Source organism: Carcharhinus amblyrhynchos, chromosome 26, assembly GCF_965287045.1.
Source record: "Carcharhinus amblyrhynchos chromosome 26, sCarAmb.v2.hapA, whole genome shotgun sequence".
Lineage (NCBI taxonomy): Eukaryota > Metazoa > Chordata > Chondrichthyes > Carcharhiniformes > Carcharhinidae > Carcharhinus > Carcharhinus amblyrhynchos.
In genome coordinates, this window is record NC_137349.1 from 19,893,994 (window position 1) to 19,914,254 (window position 20,261).

Consider the following 20,261-nt stretch of genomic DNA (forward strand, 5'->3'; position numbering starts at 1 on the left):
AAGTCCAACAGGTTTATTTGGCAGCACGAGCTTTTGGAGTCTCGCTCCTTCATCAGGTGAGTGAGGACTTGTGTTCACAAACAGGGCATACTTAGACACAAACTCAATTTACAAGATAATGGCATTCCACTGTGGAAGTATACTTAGAATCATACAATCCCTATAGTGAAGAAGGAGATCATTCAGCCCATCGAGTCTGCACCGACAACAATCCCACCTCCGCCCTCCCCTGCAACTCCACATATTGACCCTGTTAATCCCTGTAACTCATGCATCCTGACACAGTAAGGGGCAATTTAGCATGGCCAATGCACCTAAGCTGCATATCTTTGGACAACCTTCGATAGCCCTCAGGCTGACATCAACTCTGTAAATGTCATGATTTCCATGAAGACCAGTAACTTTTGAAAAGAAATTCAAAGTTCCAATGAATGACCGAGGAAGGGTCAGATGACAAGATTTCAATTTTAAGAGTTTTATTGTAATAAATTAAAAGCCACAAGACTAAGCATTGTTTTTGTTGTCAATGTATATTTTAAGATCCTCATTTAACATTTAAAATGGCAGAAAATGTCCTTCAATGGTCACTTCTCTATTCTCTTGGAGCCGGCCCAAAGTGATTCTCAGTTCCTTTTTCCTTATTCAGCTGAATGACTTCTAATTCTCAAACTATCATTTACAATATGGGTTACTGTGGAATCCCTCCCTCTGGATAAAGTTAAGCAAATCTTCCAGTTTTGTTTAAAACATCACAAACCTGATCTCTTCAATCTGATCTTAAGCTCTGATTCACATTTCGCACGGTGAAAAATAGAAATTTGCTGCTTAATTAGAATCTCTACAGTGCAGAAGGAGGCCATTCAGCCCACCGAGTCTGCACTGACCACAATACCACCCAGGCCCTATCTTGTAACCTCTCATACTTACCCTACTAATCCCCTAGAGTTAATTTTCCCTGGTCGATCAACATAACCTGCTCATCTTTGGACTGTGGGAGGAAACCGGAACAACCCACGCAGGCACGAGGAGAATGTGCAAACTCCACACAGACAGTGACCCAAGCCGGGAATCGAACCCAGGTCCCTGAAGCTGTGAAGCAGCAGTGCTAACCACTGTGCTACTCTGCCGTGTAAAAACTCTTTGGATTCTCCTTTGCTTATCTGCCAAAACATTCTCGTATCCCCTTTATGCCCTCCTGATTTCTCTCTTAGCTCTATTCCTACACCCTCTGTACTCTTCAAGACATCCACTCGATCCCAACTATGTATGCATGTCATGTGCCTCCTTCTTCTTCTTGACCAGGGCCTTAATGTCCTGAATCATCCAGGGTTCCCTTCTGCTACCAAGAAGAAAGTAGAAAGAACATTTTATCATGTTTTTCATTATGGTTTAAAAGATGCCAATAAACCTCCGAGGTCATTCACATTTATCCATTTTCCAGGCCTCAGTTACACTCAGATGTTTTTCTTTCATGCACTTCCCTTTTAAGTTGTATTCCTTTATATGACAGATATTCTACAGAGCACATATTGGCTTTTAATGAGAGCGCAGTAACTTAGATCACTGCCCTTTTGCTACTGAGCTTGAGGTCAGCTGTCCAATTAAGCCAAATGGAAACTCATTCATCATAATGAGAAGGGTTGATAAGGGTTCTAAGGGAAGTTACTTTGGGAAAGTCAGCTTCATCTCCTGATTCCAGTTGTACTTCTCACGGACATGTTCAAATTGCGGAAGAAAGACAACATTATCCTCATTAATGTAAAGCACATGCAGCATAATTCCCATTGCCTTTCTCCCTCTCTGAAAAACAATCATACTGACTCGAGATGTTAACTCTGGTTCTCCACAGATGCTTCAGATCTTCTGAGCTTTTCAGCATTTATTTATTTTAATTATTAGTGTCACAAGTAGGCTGAAATTAACACTGCAATGAAGTTACTGTGAAAATTGTCTCTTTGCCACACTCTGGTGCCTGTTCGGGTACACTGATTGAGAGTTTAGCGTGGCCAATGTACCTAACCAGCACATCTTTTGGACTGTGGGAGGAAACCCACACAGACATGGGGAGAACATACAAACTCCACACAGACAGTGACCCAAGCTGGGAATCGAACCCAGGTCCCTGGCACTGTGACACAGTAGTACTAACCACTGTGCCATCATGCTGCCCCACTTCCTGCCTTTATTACAGCATAATTCCCCATGGATGAGCTCCTTCAACTTCAACAACTTTCTTTTGATTGGACTTGATTTATTATTGTCATATGTATTGGGATACAGTGAAAAATATTACTTTTTGCATTCTATACATACAAAACATACCGTTCATAGAGTACAGACTTCAGTATTTACTGTTGAGAAAGGCATGAATGTTAGGGAACTTGAGGAGATAAATTGTGCTGTCTTGAGGAGTGTACGTTTAACAGAGAAGGAGGTGCATCAAGGTTGACAAATCCCTGGGACCTGATGAAGTGCATCCCAAGACATTGTGCGAGGCTAGGGATGAAATTGCGGGTCCCTAGTCAAGATACTTGAATCACCGATAGTCACAGGTGAAGTGCCTAAATATTGGAGGGTGGCAAATGTTGCGCCTTTGTTTACAAAGGGCTGCAGGGAAAAGCCTGGGGACTACAGACTGGTGAGTCTCACATCTGTAGTGGGTAAGTTGTTAGGAGGTATTCTGAGAAAGAGAATTGATAGGCATTTAGAGCAGCAAGGACTAATTAAGGGCAGTCAGCATGGCATTGTGAGCTGAAAATCATGTCTCACAAATTTGATTGAGTTTTTTGAAGGGGTAATCAAGAAGGTAGATGAAGGCAGTGCAGTTGATGTTGTCTACATGGACTTCAGTAAAGGCTTTGACAAAGTACTGCATGGTAGATTGTTGCATAAAGTTAAATCTCATGGGATCCAGGGTGAGGGAAGTAAATAGATACAAAATTGGCTGCATAGCAGAAGACAGAGTGTGGTTGTGGAGGGTTGTTTTTCAAACTGGAGGCCTGTGACCAGTGGTGTGCCTCAGGGATTGGTGCTGGATCCACTGTTATTTGTCATTTATATTAATGATTTGAATGAAAATTTAGGAGGCATGGTTAGTAAGCTTGCAGATGACATCAAGATTGGTAGCATAGTGGATGGTGAAGAAGGTTATAGAGGATTGCAACAGGATCTTGATCAATTGGGCCAGTGAACTGATGAATGGCAGGTGGAGTTTATTTTAGATAAATGTGAGGGTGATGCATTTTTGTAGATCGAAACGGGGCAGAACTTACTCAGTTAATGGTAGAGCATTCGGGAGTATTACAGAACAAAGAGATCTAGAGATACATGTTCATAGCTCCTTGAAAGTGAATCACAGATGGACCTAGTAGTGAAGAAGGCATTCAGTATGTTTGGTTTCATTGGTCAGAAAATTGAATACCAGAGTTGAGATGCCTTGTTGAAATCGTACAAGACATTGGTAAGGCCACACTTGGAATACTGTGTACAATTCTGTCACCCTATTATAGAAAGGATGTTATTAAACTAGAAAGAGCGCAGAAAAGATTTATTAGGATGCTATCGGGACTTGATGGTTTGAGTTATAAGGAGAGGCTGAGACTTTTTTCTCTGGAGCATAGGAGACTGAGGGGTGATCTTATTCAGTCTATAAAATAATGAGGGGCATAGATCAGCTAGATAGGCAATGTATTTTCCGAAAGATAGGGGAGTCTAAAACTAGAGGGTATAGGTTTAAGGTGAGAGGGGAGAGATACAAAAGTGTCCAGAGGGGCAATTTTTTCATACAGAGGATGGTGAATGTCTGGAATAAGCTGCCAGATGTAGTAGTAGAGGCGGGTACAATTTTTGTCTTTAAAAAGCTTTTAGACAGTTACATGGGTAAGATGGGTATAGAGGGATATGGGCCAAATGTGGACAACTGGGACTAGCTTAGGGCTTTAAAAAATGGGCAGCATGGTCAAGTTGAACCAAAAAGCCTGTTTCCATGCTGTAAACCTCTTTGACTCTAAGACATCACTATTTATTTCCCCAAATTCCCTAACATCCATGCTTTCCTCAACAGTGAATACTAATGAGAAATAATCATTCAGGATCTCACCCATCTCTTGCGGATCAGTACATAGATGACCTTGTTGATCCTTAAGAGGCCCTACTCTCTCCCAAGTTACTCTTTTGCCCTTTATGTATTTGTAGAAGCTCTTTGGATTCTCCTTTTCCTTATCTGCCAAAACAATCTCGTGTCCCCTTTATGCCGTCCTGATTCCTCTCTTAACTCTACTCCTACACCCTCTATACTCTTCAAGGGATCTACTTGATCCTAGCTATCTATGCATGTCATGTGCTTCCTCCTTCTTCTTGACCAGAGCCTCAATATCCTGAATCATCCAGAGTTCCCTACTTCTACCAAGAAGAACGTAGAAAAAACTTTTATCATGCTTTTCATTATGGTTTAAAAGATGCCAGTAAACCTCTCAGGTCATTCACACTTGTCCATTTTCCAGAACTCAATTACACTCAGATGCTTTTCTTTTATGCACTGCCCTTTTAAGTTGTATTCCTTTATAAGACAGATATTCTACAGGGCACATATTGGCTTTTAATGACAGCACAGTAATTTAGATCACTGCCCTTTTGCTACTGAGCTTGATGTCAGCTATCCAATTAGCCAAATGGAAACTCATTCATCATGATGAGAAGGGTTCTAAGGGGAGTTACTTTGGGAAATTCAGCTTCATCGTCTGATTCCAGTTGTACTTCTCACGGACATGTTCCAATTGCGAAAGACAGGCAACACTTATTCTCATTAATATAGAGCAGATGCAGCATAATTCCCAGTGCTTTTCTTCCTCTCTTCTGCTCTGAAGAACAATCGTACCGACTCGAGATGTTAACTCTGGTTCTCCATAGATGTTGCCAGATCTGCTGAGTTTTCCAGCACTTATTTATTAGCGTCACAAGTAGGCTGAAGTTAACACTGCAGCGAAGTTACTGTGAAAATCGCCTCTTCGCCACACTCCGGTGCCTGTTCGGGTACACTGACGGAGAGTTTAGCATGAGCAATATACCTAACCAGCACATCTCTTGGACTGTGGGAGGAAACCCACGCTGACACAGAGAGAATGCACAAACTCCACACAGACAGTGACCCAAGCCGGGAATTGAACCCAGGTCTCTGGCACTATGAGACAGCAGTGCTAACCACTGTGCCATTGTGCTGCCCCACTTCCTGCCTTTATTGCAGCATAATTTCCCATGGATGAGCTCTTTCAACTTCAACAACTTTCTTTTGATTGGATTTGATTTATTATTGTCACATATATTGGGATACAGTGAAAAATATTGTTTCTTGTGTGGTATATGGACTAAACATACTGTTCATAGAGTACATACATCAGTATTCATTGTTGCAAAAGTCTTAGATGTTATGGAACTTGAGGGAATACATAGCTTTGGCATGAGGAGTGTACGTACTACAGAAAAGGAGGTGCTGGAAGCCTTAAAGTGCATCAAGGTCGATAAATCTCTGGGACTTGATGAAGTGTATCCCAAGTCATTGTGCGAGGCTAGGGAGGAAATTGTGAGTCCCTAGCAGAGATACTTGAGTCATCAATAGCCACAGGTGAGGTGCAAGAAGATTGGAGGGTGGCAAATGTTGTGCCTTTGTTTACAACGGGCTGCAGGGAAAAGCCTGGGAACTACAGGCCAGTGAGCCTCACATCTGTAGTGGGTAAGCTGTTTGAAGGTATTTTGAGAGACAGGATCTACAGACATTTAGAGATGCAAGGACTGATAAAGGACAGTCAGCATGGCTTTGTGAGTGAAAAATCATGTCTCACAAATTTGATTGAGTTTTTTGAAAAGGTAAGCGAGCAGGTAGATGAGGGCAGTGCAGTTGATGTTGGCTCCTTGGACTTTAACAAAGCCTTTGACAAAGTACCGCATGGTAGATTGTTGCATAAGGTTAAGTCTCATGGGATCCAGTGTAAGGTAGCTAAATGGATACAAAATTGGCTTGATGACAAAAGCCAAAGCGTGGTTGTAGAGGTTTGTTTTTCAAACTGGAGACCTATGGCCAGTGGTGTGCCTCAGGAATCGGTTCTGGGTCCACTGTTACTTGTCATTTATATTAATGATTTGGATGAAAATTTAGGAAGCGCGGTTCATAAGTTTGTAGATGAATCAAGATTGGTGGCATAGTGGACAGTGAAGAAGGTTATCAAGGATTGCAAGGGGATCTTGATCAGTTGGCCTGTGGGCTGACAAATGACAGATAGAGTTTAATTTAGATAAATGTGATTTGATGCATTTTGGAAGATCGAACCAGGGCAGGACTTACTCAGTCAACGGTAGGGTATTGGGGAGTGTTGTAGAATAAAGAGATGTAGGGGTACAGGTTCATAGCTCCTTGAAAATGGAGTCACAGGTGGACAGAGTAGTGAAGAAGGCATTCAGCATACTTGGTTTCATTGGTCAGAACAATGAATACATGAGTTGGGATATCTTGTTGAAGTTGTACAAGACATTGGTAAGGCCACACTTGGAATACAGTTCTATTATAGAAAGGATATTATCAAACTAGAAAGAGTGCAGAAAAGATTTATTAGGATACCGGGACTTGATGGTTTGAGTTATAAGGAGAGGCTGGATGATCTGGGATGTTTTTCTTTGGAACGTAGGAGGCCAAGGAGTGATTTATAGAGGTCTACAAAATAATGAGGGGCATAGGTCAGCTAGATAGTCAACATCTTTTCTCCAAGTTAGGGGAGTCTAAAACTAGAGGGCATAGATTTAAGGTGACTGGGGAGAGATACAAAAGGGTCCAGGGGGCAATTTTTCACACAGAGCGTGGTGAGTGTCTGGAACAAGCTGCCAGAGGTAATAGTAGAGGTGGGTACAATTTTGTCTTTTAAAAAGCATTTAGACAATTACATGGGTAAGATGGGTATAGAGGGATATGGGCCAAAAGCAGGTAATTGGGACTAGCTTAGTAGTTAAAAACAAAGGGGTGGCATGGACAAATTGGGCCGAAGAGGCTGTTTCCATGCTGTAAATTTCTATGACTCAATGACTTAGAGAAAATGGAAGGGGAGGGTGCTGAATATAGTGGTGTAGTCATAGCTAGGGTGTAGATCTTAATTTGACCCAACAATCTGTTGATTAGTGATTCAGTATCGGGGTTTAGTTATAGAAAAATAACTTTTGTATGCCTGTCACCTTTCAGTCACTGCTCGCAATTAAAAGGAATTAGAGTTCAACTAAACTGCGGTGTTTGGTGTTTGTTAATACCTTCTCAAGTGAATGGATCAATATGTTCCACCTCCAAGTAAGAATTATCATCTTCAATAGCAACATTATAATGGGTTCTACTCCTCAGCCAAGTGAGAACAGCATATAATCACTGTACTTGCTAGTTTTCCAGTATGTCTCATAGGGTAACTCAATGACGCCTCAGTGCAACACATTGATATGGGGGAGTGAGCTTCCTTATTTACTTTGGGATTCAAGTGTGGCCTTACCAATGTCTTGTACAACTTCAACAAGACGTCCCAACTCCTGTATTCAATGGTCTGACTGATGAAACCAAGCATGCCGAATGCCTTCTTCAGTTAGAATCATAGAATCCTGACAGTGCAGAAGGAGGTCATTTGGCCCATTGAACCTGCACTGACAACAGTCCCACCAGGCCCTATTCCCGCAGCCCCACGTATTTACCTCTGACACTAAGGGTCAATTTATCATGGCTAATTAACCTAACCTGCATATCTTTGGAGTGTGGGAGGAAACTGGAGCACCCAGAGGAAACCCATGCAAACACAGGGAATACATATAGACTCTGCACAGACCCAAGTAGGGAATTGAACCCGGGTTTCTGGAGCTGTGAAGCAGCAGTGCTAACGACCATGCCACCCTATTTCTGATTTCATTGGAAAATCTTTCCTTTCCCATCTAAAAATTCTAAGTGCCAAATTTGCATAAAAACTGGAGTAAATCCCATTGGTTTTTTTAACAGGATTTTCAAAATGGATCTCCCACACTCTGTTCCCCAGCGCAAATCTTGCTAAAAATTAGTGGGCGGAGCCTATTTCTGGTGAAGAGGCCAACAGCGTTGCATTGAGTGGCCAATTGCGCATGCGCTGATCTGCCAGCATGGAAGTTGGCACATGCGCAGTAGCCCTGTACAGCCAGCCTCTCGATCACTGACCAGCTCGATCGCTGATCAGCCACATGATTCCACATCGCTAGCCATCTGGTTTCCACCACCCCCCCACCACACCCCAACCACTGACCTCCTGGATGTGTCCGGGCCAGCCCTGACACCAAACTCCCCACAGCCCACCTTGATACCCCCCAGCCTGGCATTCTCAATCTCCCAATGCCTCCCAGCAGCCACCACCTGCAGCTCTGATCAGCCCCTCCCTACAGTCATGACCCTCCTCCACAGTCCTGACCCTCCCTGCCCCCCTGCACCCCGACCCCCCGGCAGGCTGACCACCACCACCACCACCAGCAGCCCCCCCGCCACCCCCTCCACTCAACACTGATGGCCAGCCCCAATCGCTGGATTCCCTCCCTGATCCCAGTGCAGAGCGGCGAAGGGACTCATGCCCACTGTGCAGTGCCAAGGTGCCACCTGGGAATTGTCACTTTGCTCCTTGGCAGTGCCAGGTATGGGAATGTCCAAGGGGCACCCCCTTTACCCCCCCCCGACCTCTTGAGGGGGGCCTCCGTGGCCCACCTTCACTCCACAGGCTGGGCCGCCAACTCCGCCCTGGTGGGGTGCTATTGTAATCCCCTGAAACACTCCTGATGGGGTGGGAGGCACTGGCAAGCCCAGAGACTTCAGTCCCAGGCCACTACTGAGCTGAAAATCTCCATTCGCATAACTTATCCAGCTCTGTGCCGGAAATCCAGTGGCCAGAGACGAGCGTTCAGGTGTGGGAAGCTCCTAAACAGCCTCCGCTTGAGTCTTCCCATTGGGAGAATTGCTCCCCCTAGTTCAGGTGATTTACCTTCCTTTTGCCCTTTTTATAATGAGGCTAGGAATGGTGGTTCTGGCAAGGGGGCTCCTCAGTGACATTTAAATGCTGAGAAAATTGCTACCAGCTAAGAATGCAGCGAAAAAGAAATCAAAACAACGGAACTCCACTGTACTATAAAGAAAACAAGATATGGAGCTTAACTGCATCACACAGAGCAGCATATTACTGCCAGGAATTCAGGCACACTGATTACACTGTGCAGCTAAAAAATCATTTAAAGTCCATCATAGATTAATTTGTGACTGGGCACTGCGGAACTATGAATATTGATCAACCAATATGAAAGGGTAGCACCTAATTAAATGTTTCACACCTAGATTTGATTAATAATGAAAAACAAAGAAAAGTACAACACAGAAACAGGCTCTTCGGCCCTCCAATCCTGCACCAATCATGATGCCTGCCTAAACTAAAACCATGTGCACTTACAGAGTCCACATCTTTTCATTCCCATCCTATTCATGTATTGTTGCCTCTTAAATGCAGCTATAGCACCTGCTCCCATCACCTCGCCAGGCAGCGAATTCCAGACATTCACCACCTCTATGTCAAAAAAACACGTCTCGCACATCTCCTCTAAACTTTTCCCTGCGCACGTCCTCTAGTACTTGACTTTTCTACCCTGTATCTGCCTATCTACTCTTTCCACGCCACTCATAATCTTGGGGGGGGGGTCACCACCTCCTCCCCACAACCTCAGTCATTCCAGTGAGAACAAGCCGAGTTTATCCAGCTTTTCCTTGTGGCTAAATCATTGCTGAACATTCTCCTTCAGCTGCAAGATCCAGATAACCTAAAATTACTCTGCCCTATGATTGTGAATGGACTGAGCTTATGGAGACAATCTTTGGTACACTGTGTTCAGGACAAAAATAAATATTGAAAATATCTGTGCAGACATCTCATCACAAAGAACAGTGAAGTTCAAATGAAAATTGGACCACAGTTCGGATTGTTCTATCCAGTTTGTTTCAATTCATTCTTAGCTATGTCTTATCATGATCCAAAACAGGTTAACTGATAGCTTCATTAAGAATGCAGTGGAATGCCTTGGTTCATGAAACGCCTTTGTGAACATATGCATTTGCATAGGGGCAGCACAGTGGCACAGTGGTTAGCACTGCTGCCCCACAGCACCAGGGACCCGGGTTCAATTCTCAGCTTGGGTCACTGTCTGTGTGGAGTTTGTGTGTTCTCCCTATATCTGCGTGCGTTTCCTCCCACAGTCTAAAACTCATGCTGGTTAGGTGCATTGACCAGAACAGGCGCCGGAGTGTGGTGACTAGGAGAATTTCACAGTAACGTCATTGCAGTATTAATACAAGCCTTACTTGTGACTAATAAATAAACTTTAAACTTTGCTGCATGCCCATTCAAGTTCAACCTGCAAATCAGCTTTTCTGTGGAAATAATTGAATTAAAAAGGCTGGCTAACAGCTATTTCTCATGTTAAAAGTTTCTGCCGCTCGGGAATGAACTGAAGGAATTTGAAGATTGATGAGTCCTAATATGGTAAAGTGTGGATCAGGAGTCAAAAGGACGCTTTTGACTTGGAAAATTATCTGTTTTTTTTCTCTGTGCACCAGTTAGCAATTAACAAGACAGAACATTTCAGCAAGCTTCCTCGTGTTTTCTTTAATTTATTGTTTGGAAAGTATAGAAGCATAGATGAGGGCTTGTGGCGCATCCCCACCTTTGATTCAGAAGCTCTGGGTTCGAGTCCCACCCCAGGACTTGAAGGCCAAGGATGATATGTTCATAATGAGGTCCACCTATAAATCCTTCCAAACACGCCAATAGTAGTAAGAGCGGGAGAGAATTCAGCCACATTTTAGATGGAGTGACACCCTCAAGCTATAAATCCCTGGAGACAGACTAGCAACTTGTTGCAGGAATTACTATCTATGGAAATAGACAAAAGTCTGCGTTAGTGCACCACAAGATGCAAAAAGAGAATTGGAATTGAATCATAGGGCAGGATTTCTGACTGTTTCTAATAGTAGGATGGTAGGAACCCACGGGAAGTGCGAATAATGGAGATCCCCACTGACAGCAATAGGACTGGAATATCCCCCACTGCTGGCAATGACAGGCCACCATAAAACACCAGGGTTGGGAGTGGGGTGCAGAAAATCCCAGCCATAGAATGGTGCAACAAAGAAGGAAGCCATTTGGCACATCATGCCTGCACTGGCTTTTTGGTTGAACTGTTCAATTCATGTGACTTATTATTCTGTCATTTTCTCCCCTTCAAGTATTCAATTATCTTTTGAATCTATTGATTCTGCTCCTGCCCCCTCAATGGGGTGGGTGTCCTGCCTCAGACAGCTGCTGGCCAATCTGATTGTACAGTATCTTCTGGATTGCTGTGATATCATACATACATATACACTAAAGTCTTCCAATGTAGAACTATCTCCAACCAAGGCATTGACACACCTCCAGCCAACACCGCTAGGTCTAGGTTATATGCCTTCTTACATTTCAGTGTGGGTGATACTGTACTCAGTGCTACATTGATCCTATAGATGCCAGACCCTTCTGCTACACATACAAATGGGACCCAGGTTCGATTCCTGGGTTTGGGTCACTATCTGTGCGCAGCCTGCACATTCTCCCCATGTCTGCATGGGTTACCCCTGGGTGCCCCAGTTTCCTCCCACCATTTGAAAGATGTGCTGGTTAGGTGCATTGGCCATGCTAAATTGACCCTTAGTGTCTCAGGGTACTTAGGTTACAGAGATTAGTGGGGAAAATATGTGGGATTATGGGAAAAGGGCCTGGGTGGGATTGCTATCAGTGCAGATTCGATGGGTCAAATGGCCTCCGTCTACATTGTACGGTTTCTATTATGATTGGTGCATGAGGGTTTATGTCCAGGACTCTGAAAGGAAATCTCTTTCTTCTCTTCAAATACTGCCATGTTGTTATTTTTTACATTCAACTGAGATGAGGGGAGGCTGGGGCTGGGTTGAACATCTCATCCAAAGGATGCCTCTTCCAGTGGCAGCAGGTTCCCTCAGCACTGCACTAATCTATCACCTAAACTTCGCATTTAAGTGTTTGGAGTGAGACTTAAGCTCAGTCTTTGACTCCAAGGCAGGAGTATTTCTGACTCATTGCTGAGGGCAGAAATACGTGCAGCTAACAAACAATCTCAGGGAATACATGTAACCACAGTTTATTCAGTCATCTCTGCTATTTCTGAGTGCTAAAAGAACTCATTGTTGAACAAACACTGGAACTCCAGGGTGCTGGTGAGTCAGGGGCTCTATGTGGGCTCGGACAGGAGACCCTGGAGGTTGGGAAGGGTGGTGGCTGTGTGGGGCTGGGTTGTAAAGGCCAGAGGAGGGGATACCTGGGAGGGGGAGTCTGCTAGGCGCTAATAACCTGCCGGGATTAGACCAATTCTCCTTTGGTCAGCCTAAAATTGTGCCAGGACACTGATTTAAGGTAATTGGCAAGAGAAGCAACATGAACTGAGAAAGAGTTTTTTTTGGACGGCATGGTGGCACAGTGGCACTGCTGCCTCACAGCGCCAGAGACCCAGGTTCGATTCCGGCTTGGGTTACTGCCTGTGTAGAGTTTGTATGTTCTCCCTGTGTCTGCATGGGTTTCCTCCGGGTGCTCCGGTTTCCTCCCAAAGATGTGCGGGTTAGGTGAATTGGCCATTCTAAATTGCCCCTTAGTGTTGGGGGGACTAGCTAGGGTAAAGGCAAGGGGTTATGGGGATAGTGCCTGGGTGGAATTGTGGTCAGTACAGACTCGATGGGCTGAATGGTCTCCTTCTGCACTGTAGGATTCTATGACCTATAATTAATTAAGTGTCCATTAATTGACCATTTAAGGACCTCAGTTAGGACAAGGGGAGGCAGGGCCTTTGTAGGCCATGCCGTGCTAGTTAAATTGCTGCTGGTCAGAGACAGGTGGGTGGATGGCAGAAAGGACACAAGTAACTTTTTTTCCCTGGAGCGTAGGAAGATGAGGGGTGACCTTATAGAGCTATATAAAATCATGAGGGGCATAGATAAGGTGAATAGCCAAGGTCTTTTATCCAAGGTAGAGGGGTCCAAAACTAGAGGGCATAGGTTTAAGTTGAGAAGGGAAAGATTTAAAAGAGACCTGAGGGGCAACTTTTTCACATAGAGAGTGGTGCGTACATGGAATGAGCGGCCAGTGGAGGTCATAGAACCTGGTGCAATTACAACATTTAAAAATCATTTGGACAGGTACATGGATAGGAAGGTTCAGAGGGACACGGGCCAAATGCAGGCAAATGGGACTAGTTCAGTTTAGGAAACCTGGTCAGCATGGACAAGTTGGGCTGAAGGGCCTGTTTCCCTTCTGTATATTTCTACAGCTCTATAAGTAAAATTTTATGCCCCCTGCAAACTCACTGTGGGGGGAGCCATAAAATTCTGCCTTCAGGGGTAATTTCCCCATCCCATTTGCCATGGGAATCGAATGACAAAGGGTGCAGAGGGCGGGGTGCGGAGGACTATGCAGAGTTCCGTTGACCTTGGACAGAAAACAAAAAGTCCTGCCCTTCATGCTGTCGGTCTCACCTTGACAACTAATCGCCATCTAATGCAGCCAGTTTGAAAGCAATCATTTAATGTTTACATGGGTATACAGCAGATCGAGTATTAGATTATTTTTTAGATGTCTTTAAAAATCCACAATGTTACACAAATGCTCCTTTGAAAGGTTGAGTTGAGTGTAAATATTGCTATAGCTAATCATAGCCCGGACAGCAAGTTAATTGTATGTCAGTCAGCAATAGGAAGTGCTGCTATTCTGGCAGGAGACAGATAACAATGAAACTATTATTTTGAGCAAATTGCTGATATTACACTTATGACGCATTAAACCTTCTAAAACCACTTCTGATCTTTAAACGTCTTCAATCTAATGAAACCCTAGCTGCACTTTATGGATTCCAGCTGTTGCTAAGGCATCTGGAATCTTCCTCTATCATCGTAAATAGAATCAAAAGAAAGTGTAGATATTCCAAAGTATTAGGCTTCTCTTTGGTATGTATCAGTCCCTAAGAATTCAGAAAAAATGTTGAAGGTCAATCGTGCCACTACATCCACAATATGTAACATATTACTCCCTGTTTTTATTCTTTTCTCATTCAGCTGCCACGATGGTGGAGACTGGAAAAGACAAGAAGAATCCAGATGAGTTTGCAGAAGCGTTGGACTCAGTCCTTGGTGATTTTGCATTTCCAGATGAATTTGTTTTTGATGTGTGGGGAGCGATAGGAGATGCCAAAAATGGTCGTATATAGCATCGTAGTTATTCTTGTGTGTAATGCATCCAACTGAGGTTATAGTCTAACGTCTTGACTTTTCATTGTTTTTCAGAAGTAGATGAGTTTAACAAAACTAGCTTAAAGCAAGCTAATAGCCGACCATTTTTACTACATTAAGTAGTAATTGAAAAAGAATGTAAGCACATTGTTAGTAAAATTCATTGGTGCGCATTAAGAAAAAATTGAGTAAGAATTAACATGTGATATAGAATTTGAACTGAAAAAAAAAGATATGGTATCAAAGTTTTTCATCCTGAACTCATCAGGGCACCTTGAAGGTAAACAAACAGTAAAAGGGAACAACAAGTTGTATTGCGTTCATTCAATTATACCAGTTCATTCCCCATGACAATGCCTTGATCAATCAATGATGACCTGCCTGGTTTGAATTTGAACAGAAACTGAGCAGTTAACTATTCCCTACTACATTCTCCATGGCAATAACTCAATCAGTTGGAGCCCACTTGCCAACCAAACTCTTCTCACACAGTGTAAATAGTTGTTCCTTTTATTGTTGCTTTATCTGTGAGCTGTCCTGATGAGCGGAAGGTGAAAAATTTTGATAGCCAGTCTCTTTTTTTCAATAGTGCTTAAAAATAAACAGTCAAATTATAGTCTTTTTAGTCACATTGAATCATATTTTATAAGTAAGAATAAATAAATGTAACTGTATGACTTTGGAACATAATGGGGTAGCATTAGAAACTAGTCCCAGAAAAAAACAGATGCAATGTTGGGTTCCTTTGGCAGACATTTAGTCTTAAGTTGCAACTTTAATTAATTCACCGAGTGAGAAGCACTTTGTGAAAGAACCACTCCACTAATCAAATCATGGGTAAAAAAGGTTGGTTAAAATTATAGTTTAATTTCATTTGGCATGGTGCTACAAAGTTACTGACATGAAAGGCTCAACATGAATTCTGCTCCTTTGAAGTCCGTGGTAACGTTTATTTTCTTCACATATGTTGAAGATTGAGATTTTGGTCTGCATATCATATTGGCAAAGATTAACTGAAGTGGGCCATTTAAGACAGGAGTGATCACGCTCTAAATTACTTCATCATGCTTTAATGAAAGGACAATGCTGATAGTTTTTACTCTTCAAAAATGGAGCAGATACTCTTTGAATGAAAACTTACTGTCCGAAATTGTATACAGAAACCGATGCAATTTCCACTAACATCTGTACAGAAACGTCTGCAACAATTAACAAAACTATATGGTCCTCTGAAAGGCTGAGACGAGTTTAAATATCACTATCGCTAGTTTTGTTACAAATAGCAAGTTAATTGTCTATCAGCACGACCCTGTTCGACAGTAGACAGATACCAATGAGGCTCTTCCTTTTAATAAATTGTTGATATTACCCCAATGATGCAATTAGCCTTTTGAAGCCGCAAGTAAACTTTCATGATCTCAAAATTGTAATAAAATTACAACCGTTTTTTAAGATTCCGATTGTCGCTGTGGAATCTCATGCATAAAAGTCCCACAACTGGAACATTTTCTGTGCCTTTCTTTGAGGATCCAGTTTGATGACATTCTTTGGATTCTCAGCATACTTTTTGTTCATTTGTAATTCACAATATAACATGAAAGCACAAACACCTGGATTTGCCAGCATTCCCCTGCCCCCGTGGCATGTTTCCAGCAGCAAAGGTAGCTCGCCACTGGCCACTGGCAGGATCTCGCGGTCCCACCAATGTCGAAGGCATTTTGTGTGGCTCACCTGCCCCTTCTGCTGGGGAACCCACCACTGGAGGGGTGAGTTGCCTTTGGCGGGACTGGCAGATCCCACTAGCAGGAAAGGCCAGAAAATCCCACCCAACGTCTTTGTAACCCAAGGAGAGTATTCACCAAATTCTCTGGTTTGGGCAGAAATTCCATTCTCCAAGTGAGATTCTTTCAGTCAACAGTCGTGAAGGATCTGTAAGTAGCTTTGCAACCATCATGAAATGGTACAGCACTGAAGGAAGCCATTCAGCCCATCACAGAGGTGATAGCTCTTTAAAAGAACTACTCTATTAGTTCCACTCACTTGTTCTTTCCCCATAGCCATCCAAATATTCTCTCTTTGAGCATTTATTCAACACTTCTTTGTACATTATTGTTCAATCAGCTTCCGCCACCCTTTCAGATAATGCATTTCAAGACGCAACTCGCTGCTTAAAGAAATTCTACCCCATTGGTTGTTTTGCCAATTATCTCAAATCTAGCTCCAATGGTTACCAAATTTTATGCCGTTGGGAGCGGTTTCTATTTATTCCCTCTGTCAAAATCCCTTCATGATTTGAAAAGTCTATGACACAAAAGAGGGATAGCTCAGGCTGAGGTTAAAGGCTGCGTGGTTAACCCTGAGGGTAAACCAGATGGGAACACCAGCCAAGGATTTTTGCTCTTGATCATGGAAGTGGAATGGACATTGAGTGGGGGCTCAGTTCTAATGCTGCTCCTGCCATAGTCAAATAACCTATAAACACTCACTCCCAAGACCCATGCATGAATGGTGACTAGCCCCCTTGAAGTTACATTTCCAAAAGATATCTTCAAGAAGAGAGGAAAGAAAACAAGTCAGACAAAAAAAGAATATAATACTTTTTCGCATAGAGAACTGATGATGACTACTATTATTGTAATTGTATTCAATGTTGTTTTTTTGTGTTGTTAATCTTGCAAACAAACTTTTTAGTTTAGATTTACGAATAGTTGTGAATACTTCCAAGCAGAACATTCTTCTAATTTATAAGATAGTAGACATGACAGTAAAGAAGTCAGCCTCAAAAAACATGATGGTCTCCAAGTTGTCAGCTCGTAGGAAAATTACAGCTTTGGATTGGACTTTGCATAGTTTGATTCTACCTTGAAGATTTTTTTTTAAAAGTTAAACTTTGGTAGCAGTGCAGACATCTTCATTTTGTGAAAATATAATGAAGGCAAAAAATAATTCATGGATCAAGGAAAATGCTAAGTTACATAAAAGAAACTTCTGGATTGCTTATTCCAGTTAGATTTTGGATCTTAATCGTGATTGAGTTAAGATGTGCAGCAGTGAATTGATATAAAACTGCATGGCATCTTAACAATGATTGAATAATTCAACAGTAAACTGGCATTGTTTTTTTAATTGCAAGTGTTGTACTTAAAGACACACCAGTACAAAGACTTTAAGTTTATTTATTAGTATCACAAATAGGCTTACATTAACACTGCAATGAATTTACTGCAAAAATCCCCCAGTCGCCACACTCCGATGCCAGTTTGGATACACTGAGGGAGAATTTAGCATGGCCAATGCATTGAACCAGGACACCTTTCAGACTGTGAATCGAACCCAGGACACTGGCACTGTAACTATTTACTGTGCCACCATGGCTCACTAATCTACTAATTATTCTTCAGTAACGCATCACTAAAGTATTGATTATGTTCACTTCATGCCTTGCGTATCATCTGACTAGTGACCTATGATAAAATTTGCGATATTGGTGACACCACATAAGCTTAATACTAACCAGAATTTTTAAAGGGTCATTGAATTACACTTTTTTTGAAAAAAGTATACCCTGAGATGGTTTGAAAGTAGTGTTCAATTCATGAGAAAGCTTGTTAAAAGTTACGCATTTTGAACTATTTAAAAAAGGAGCCTTTAAGATAATCAAAACCAAATCCCAATGTTGTTGAAGTCATTAGCAGCAGAGATTTAGAATCACACATAATAGCTGCCTGTCTTATTATATTAGCTCAACCATTGGGCCTAGGATTATCTAGCAAGATGAGAACGTGTGTTGGCAATTGCCAGATTGTTGACCTTTCAATTCCTGTAAGACAGTTGCTGTGAAATAGCAGTAAAGTTATGTTGCGTCACAAGTTCGGAAAGCTGCAAAAATAGCAGATCCAGCTTTTGGCTTCATTTCTAAAGAGATAGAATTGAAAGTAAGGATGCCATGCTTAATCTGTGTCAAGCCTTGCTTTCAAATACATTTAGAGTACTGTGTACAGTTCTGGTCACTAAATTATTTAAAGGATATAGGAAGGGTGCAGGGAAGATTAACAAGAATAGTAGCAAAAATGTCTGGGTATTTATCACAGAATAGAAGCATAGAATCCCTACAGTGCAGAATGAGACCATTTGGCCCATCAAGCCTGCACCAACAGTCTGTGCAAACTCCGCACAGACAATCACCCAAGCCGGGAATTGAGCCTGGGACCCTACCACTGTGAGGCAGCAGTGCTGATCACTGTGCCACTGTGCCACCCTTTTATATCATTGTATTCTCATATTCTCTCTTTGCCAGTCTTATTTTCCCCTTTGTTTCCCCTCTCAACACCTTGCATTGCGCTATGTTCCTGCTCGAAGAATTCAACTGACAATATTGCAGACTTTTTCTTGTTTCATAATATTCTCCACTCTCCTTGTCATCCAAGGAGTCTTGGCTTTGGTTCACTTATATTTTGCCTGTATTGGCAGCCTATTCCTGCAACATCTCTTTCTTAAACCTCATCCATTATACAGTTTTTTTCCCTGTCAATCTTTGTTTCCATTTTATCCTGTCTAGCTCCCATTCATCCCATTGCAGTTAGTCTCTTCCAATTTGGCACTTCCACTTGAGAATGTTCCTTGCTTTACACCATTGCTATTCAAAACCTAATGGGCGCAATGATCATCCTTATCCAAAGGTTCCCATTTAGTCCATTCATTTCTCAGCACCAAATCCAGTAATGCTCCCTCCATAGCTGGATCATAACTGCCTGTTGGTGCAGGCTCGATGGGCCAAATGGTCTCATTCTGCACTGTAAGGATTCTATGCTTCTATTCTGTGATAAATACCCAGACATTTTTGCTATTATTCTTGTTAATCTTCCTTGCACCCTTTCTATATCCTTTAAATAATTTAGTGACCAGAACTGTACACAGTACTCTAAATGTACTTGAAAGCAAGGCTTGACACAGATTAAGCATGGCATCCTTACTTTCAATTCTATCTCTTTAGAAATGAAGCCAAAAGCTGGATCTGCTATTTTTGCAGCTTTCCAAACTTGTGACGCAACATAACTTTACTGCTATTTCACAGCAACTGTCTTACAGGAATTGAAAGGTCAACAATCTGGCAATTGCCAACACACGTTCTCATCTTGCTAGATAATCCTAGGCCCAATGGTTGAACTAATATAATAAGATAGGCAGCTATTATGAGAACATACTGGTTAAGGAGTATACTGCTAAAGGAAGTGAAGATAGCAGAAAGGCTTGCCATCACCTTCACCTGGGCACATTAGCTGTGATTTAAATGGAAGGAGCCACGTAGGAAGAAACATAAATTATTCAGCCCCTTGGACCTGTTTCACCATTCAAGGAGATCATGGCTAAACTGATTACTAACTGCATCTGCCTACTCTGACTCCATTTCTATTATATCCTTGTCTAAATGTCAGATGTAAAATTATTCGTTAAGCTGATCCCAACCTTTTCAATATGTCTTTAAGGGATATCAGCATTACATCAATAGAAAGGAAATATATCATGCTATCCAGTCTTAGTTTCACTTTGGCTCTGAACAGAGCATACTTGCCCAGCTCTGATGTCTTGCAGCTTTAGACCTACGTATTACTATTCTCATGTGCCTAATCTTGATCAATGAAGCCACAACCTGTTTACCAATCTGTTATGAGTGATTGGTGTCATGTATCTTGAATAGTGAATAAACTCAAGGTACTATATTATTATAATAACATGACACACATTGCTTTTTGTGGGCCCGCATTCCAGATTTCTAGCACACTTTTTGTGGAGAAGTGATTCCCAACTTCTCTTCAAAATAGCTCGCCGTGAATTTGAAGGTTAATCATGATCCTATGTCCTTGACACTCCCATCAGTAGGAGCAACTTTTCTCTTCAACCCCAT

The 20,261-nt window shown here is 42.2% G+C and overlaps 1 protein-coding gene across 1 annotated transcript in view; it reads left to right on the forward strand.

Annotated features, from left to right (window-relative positions):
- Positions 1-15,336, forward strand: part of LOC145358562 (PDZ domain-containing protein GIPC3-like) — a 60,875-nt gene extending 45,539 nt beyond the window's left edge. Inside the window, exon 6 of the mRNA XM_080212721.1 lies at positions 14,183-15,336. Coding sequence (XP_080068847.1) covers positions 14,183-14,334 — 152 coding nt within the window. The 3' untranslated portion in view covers positions 14,335-15,336. The remainder of the gene's footprint in view (positions 1-14,182) is intronic.
- The last annotated feature ends 4,925 nt before the right edge of the window (positions 15,337-20,261 follow it).